This window comes from Tupaia chinensis, unplaced genomic scaffold (assembly GCF_000334495.1).
Source record: "Tupaia chinensis unplaced genomic scaffold, TupChi_1.0 Scaffold145659_1, whole genome shotgun sequence".
In the NCBI taxonomy this organism is placed as follows: Eukaryota; Metazoa; Chordata; class Mammalia; order Scandentia; family Tupaiidae; genus Tupaia; species Tupaia belangeri.
The window spans coordinates 2244854-2250434 of NW_006205516.1; the positions used below are offsets into that span (position 1 = coordinate 2244854).

A 5581-nucleotide genomic window follows, 5' to 3' on the forward strand; every position below is an offset into this window, starting at 1 on the left:
ATAGGGACAAGTCTGGATTTGAATATTATATCCCAGAATTCAATTGGGAAGATCGAACCATAACACAAGATAAATTAAGTACATGAGACCTAACTGGTGAAATAGCATTCTGTTAATCTTTGCTAAAATATTGCTACTTTTCTTCTAGCCTTTGTTGTCTGGTTTTAAGAGTTTTTGTCCTGTCTTGAGCTATCGATAGGCTCATGTACCTACTATTTGAACCCGTTTCCTGGTTTTAAGTTGTAAGCAAAGTTCCTTACCACTTCAAAACTTCTTTTCTTGAAATTACCAGCTGAACTTGCTGTTGAAAGTAGTTAGATTATTTAAGAAATTGTGTGATAAATAAAATGTGGGGGGGAAAAGGAATGGAAGACAACTGTAGACACCAGAGATAGTGTGAGAAGAGGGTGGGAAAGGACAGAGGGTCAGACGTAGAGGTAAATATATATATATATGTAAAACTAGAAATGGAAAATTATTGATGATAACATGCATGATTAAGCTACTAAACAGTATATTCTGGATGGGAAACCACATTTTGTATGCTGTGATAATGCTTAGGGGATGAATGTAAATTAATTAAAAAAAGTTTCAGGAGAAAAAAATCATAAATAAATAAATAAGTTTATATCCTGGAGAACATTTATATGAAAATTGACAAAGCATGTTTAAGTATAAAGAGTTAAGGGAAGGGGTCAGGAATACAGAAGCATGTTAATCTTCTGTTATTCCTGGTGTTTAATCTTGTAATCTACAACCTAATATATGTATTGTACTGTATAAAGTTCTATTTCAGTCCTTTATGAGGTACAGGAAGAGGTCAGCCATATATGACTTGCTTTGTTACAAACAGCATCTTACTATGATCAACATCTGCATGAACATGGTAATGTCTAGTAGGCACATTTTGTTGAGAGAGCCCCCTATTGTTGGGTGGTGTTTTCTGATGGAATTCGTACATATAATAAGGAGTTCTGTGATGATATATAATATTCTGCCAGTCTTCCAGTTTTCCAAAAGTATCTTTGATAAAAATACTGTACAAAATACAATATAAAAAATGGCATACGTAGGATAAAATATTGTTTTCCATTTATAACACAGGAGAAAGAGTGCTAAACACCATATAATTACATTTTTATCCCTTTAACACATTTTATGTACCACTTACTGTGGAAAGTGCTAAGGCTATAGCATATATGCGTATATATACATATATACATAGTTACATGCCTTGTGGGGAATACACATAAGCAACCGTGTTTCTCAAGTGTTGTGAAAAGGAAGTATATGGTGCTAATGAATGTGTACAACATATACACCCACTTTGTCTTTGGAGGACAGGGCAGGCTTCCTGGGCAAAGTTATGATTTCTTTTTTCTCTCCATTACTGTTACCACAACCATAGTCCAAGGTACTATCATCTTTTATCTGGACTTCTTCAATAATTTACTGATCATTTCATTATTCTTTGGATGCTAATTAGAGTTCTCTTGTCATAATTCAAGTCTAAACATGATGCTTCTTCCCTTTTAAACTATATTATGACTTTCTCTTAATTTTTAGGGATTTCTCTTTATTGTAGGGTAATGTTCAATGTTAGTTTCAATGTACACAGGGATTAAAAAAAAAAGCATGATGTTGTCCAGAGTTTCTTGTCCAGATCGCTACTTAAATGGCCTTTCCTCTGCAAAGTTTATTTTGATCCACCAAGAAAGGTGATCATCTGTTTACCACCATATCATCCTGGTTTAATTTTCTGCATAAGACTTATCATTCCCACTGTTAAATTATATTTTGTTTATTTATGTTTTTTATCTATCCCCTTTCATTAGAATAGAAGTTCTAGGAGGCCAGTAATCCTTTCTTGTTAATTGTTTGAGTCTTAGAACTGACAACCATGTCATGCACATACCAATAAATGCTAGTTAAATGAATGAATAAATTGATTAACCATAACTCCTCTCTCTGTCTTCTGGGGTCCTAATCCTACTCCCTTCTCTGACTTTTATCCATGAATTGATATTTATAGATATGAACGATTGAGTAAATACATATGTAAATTGTGAGAAGAGACAAGTTTTCCTTCTACATTTTATGTATGTGTATGTTTGTGTGTACATATATTACTCCAGAAGATGGAGGATCATCTTCCTACCTACCTTGAGTATGGATTTAATGATTTGCTTCCAGTAAAAAGCATGTAGAATGGGGGAAAAAAGTACCCTTATATTGAACAAATACTACCTGTGGTAGACAGGATAATAGCCCCTCAAGTATGTCCACATTGTAATCCCCAGAACCTGTGACTATAATACAGTACCTGCTGAAAAGGAACTTAGTAGATATGATTAAGTTAAGAGTTTCCAGTTGAAAGATTATCCTGGATTATCTAGGTCAACCTAATATAATCTCACGTGTCCTTATGAGACACAGATTAGAGTCAGAAAAAGGGGATGTGATGATGAATCCATAGGTTGGAGTGATACTGTTTGAAGTTGTATAAAGGTGCCATATGTCAAGGAATATAGGTGGCCTCTAGAAACTGGAAAAGTCAAGGAAACTAATTCTCCCATAAGGCTTTGCTATCACTTGATTTTAGACTTCTGACTTCCAGAACTGTGAGAGGGTCAAACAGTGTTGTTTAAAGCCATTAGGTTTGTGGTAATCTGTCACAGTGGCAATAAGAAATTAACATGACACATTTTTAGAGTCTGGCACATGGGCTTCCTGTCATATTCCACAAACTGTAATTTCTGACTTGATATAAACACAAAAGAGGTCTCAGTGGTGGTGGTTCTTTGAAAGAAGCACTCTGGCTACTTTATAAAGCAACACCTGGGGACTGGCAGATGGTGTGGTGAAGGGCACTGGACTCCCACATAGCTCACCACAGTTCTAGTCCTGGACCTAGTGACTTGCTTTCTCACTTTTTCTCTTTCTGTCCCTCTTTTGTCACATTAAAATAAATAAATAAAGTAAGTAAATAAGTAAGTTACTCATTCTTTAAGAAAAAAACCCAGATGGAATAATGGTTATGTCACTGGACTCCCACATAGTCAACTGCAGTTCAAGTCCTGCATCTGATAGCCTAGAAGTCACACTGCGCGTATGTGCATGTGTGACCAATATCCCGAGAAGAGGAGGGATTGTGGCATGGCCATTTCCCCAGGGTGTGATTTCTCACTTTCAGTCTCTCTGTCTCTCCAGCAAGTGCATGCAAATACACACATATACATACATACATACATACATAAAACAACTCTAAAAATTAATTTTTAAATAAAGCAACACCTTTGTCAGGTCTCAGGTTCAGTGCTGGTGCTGGTTTTCCTGATGCTTTGTCTAGGGGAGGTTTGGGGAGGTAGGCTCAGAGGTTATTAGCCATTCATTTCTTTCTAAAATTACTAGAGGGTATGTACACTTGCCAGAGAGAGACAGAGAGAACGAAGGAGAAAGCACTGCTCAGTTGGGCATGTTCATATGTTGATCCATTCTCCCATTTCTCCACCCTGTTGGGATTTGAGGCACATGCATACATGTGCCAGTGGAATTTTCAAACCTCCCAGGGCCAGGATCCATGCCACTCCCTTAACCACTAGGTTGTGGGGCTGGCCTGCCATTTGAGTGACTGATTGATTCATTTTAAAATTTTCGCATAGGGCGCATGTGCTCAACAGAGAGAGAGACAGAGACAAGGAAAGTGAGAAATCTCCTTATAGGGGGATGACCATGTCACAATCCCTTTTCTTCCATTATCCTATCAGGATTATGAGCACACATGCACACATACCTGGTTTGATTTTCAAGCCACTGGGTCCAGGACTCCAATCATAGTTGGACATACGGGAGTCCAGCACCTTAACCATCATGCCACCAGCTCACCTCTGCCATTTGTTTATGAAAATTGAACATTCATATATTTCATCTCTAATATTCATATATTCATATGTGAACATCCATATATTCATATCTAAGCTTTCCTCATCTGGTTATACAATTTACTCTCATTGTGAATTATTTGGAAAAATTATAGAAAGGTATTACCCCACTGCTGTGAAAATGCTATTAATATTTTGGAACTTAGTGTTTATTCAATTTGAAGATTTCCCAGTATTTTAAACATGACCTGTCCCAACCTTTGTAACCTTAACCCCCATTATCTGCTGCCTCATCTATAGTCTTGGCCCCATTCAATGAGACCATTATTTACTCAGTCACTTGAGTCAGAAACTTGTGCATCATATTGGACTCTTTTTTTTATGCCCCACGTTCAGTCACCAAGTCCTATTTCTTCTTCTTAATTATTTCTCCAATCTACCCCCCTAACTGCTTTATTCCTACCATTTCCTTAGTTTAGGCCCATGAAATTTATTGCCTCGATGATTGTAATATCCTTCTAATTCGTTCTTGTCTCATCTCAGCTGTCCACTCTCTGTCCCCTGGTAGTTCCTTCCTCTCATTGCAGCCATAATGATCATTCTGAAATGTAAATATGTTCATATTGTTTCCTCGTTTAGATTTCTTCAGTGGCTCCCAGTGTGGCAAGGCCTCTCATACGGCTCCTCTCTACCTCACCAACCTCATCTGCCCAGAACACGTGTTGCAGCTCCCCCCAACATTGGAAGGTGATATGTTTCCTCATATTTTCATCCTTCTTTTTTGGAGTGCTTTTTCTCTTATTCTTGGCCTAATTAACCCAGCACAGTTTTTAATGCCTCTGTGAAACTTACTGGCATGTGCCCCTCTGCCTCTTCCAAGCATAATTAGATGTCTCTTTCTTATAGCTCCCATACTAGTGATCCTTATTTCTGTGGTGTCTGTAGTGGTAACTGATGTCCTAGCTGTAGTAGTAGTATTTTCCCCCAAGAATCATTATACTAACTATCATTGTATCTACTCTCTTTATTTTGAGTGTGTACCTATTTACACCAGTAGATTAAGTGCTACAAATGAGCTGGGAGCCTGAAAGTTGATAAAAGTATTTTTTTTATTTAAAAAGTTTTCATTTCTTCTCTTTTTCTTTTAATCATCTTTTGTATTTTTCCTTTCCATCTTCCTAATGCAGTTGTAAGGTAAGTGTTAACATATACAATTTCCAAAGGCTCCTGAACCACAGTGTGTCATGTTTTATTTGGGTTACATGTGAGAAGGAATAGGAACCCACAAGAAAAAATTCAGAGCCTTAATTAATGTACATTCTTTTAGAAATGGTAGAGAACAATGTCTTCCTTTGTCATTCTGGTTATCAGTGCTATGTGATACATTGACTCAATCTCTTCCTGCAATACTTCACAATCTTTCTACCATTACTTCATTGCAGATTGAGATGGGAAAATAGAGATTAATAGCTTTTTTTTTTTTTAGAAGATACTCTTTTACTGGATTACATTAGGTCGTCGGGAATATTATGACATACTTTTCTATGCAAAAATGTGTGATGAGTTTCCTAACAACCCTATAGTTTCTGTGGCTGCTTTCTTTGGGGCTTTGCTCTGGCAAGTTAAGCCTGTATAGCTCTCTTCTTATGGGTCTCCTTTAAGAGCCGGAGGCCTTACTCTACCATGAGGAACAGGAAATG

At 37.0% G+C, this 5581-nt stretch overlaps 1 protein-coding gene across 3 annotated transcripts in view; it reads left to right on the plus strand.

The window, feature by feature from the left end:
- Positions 1–5581, plus strand: part of KLHL13 (kelch like family member 13) — a 137024-nt gene that overhangs the window by 11158 nt on the left and 120285 nt on the right. For 2 of the 3 annotated variants that reach the window (XM_027768174.1, XM_006168271.2), the window contains exon 2: positions 4521–4628. The exons of the other annotated variant lie outside the window; for it this stretch is intronic. Coding sequence is in view for 1 of the 2 variants with exons in the window: in XM_006168271.2 (XP_006168333.1) it covers positions 4521–4628 (108 nt within the window). In the remaining variant the exon portion in view is untranslated. The remainder of the gene's footprint in view (positions 1–4520; positions 4629–5581) is intronic. 3 annotated transcript variants of the gene reach the window in all.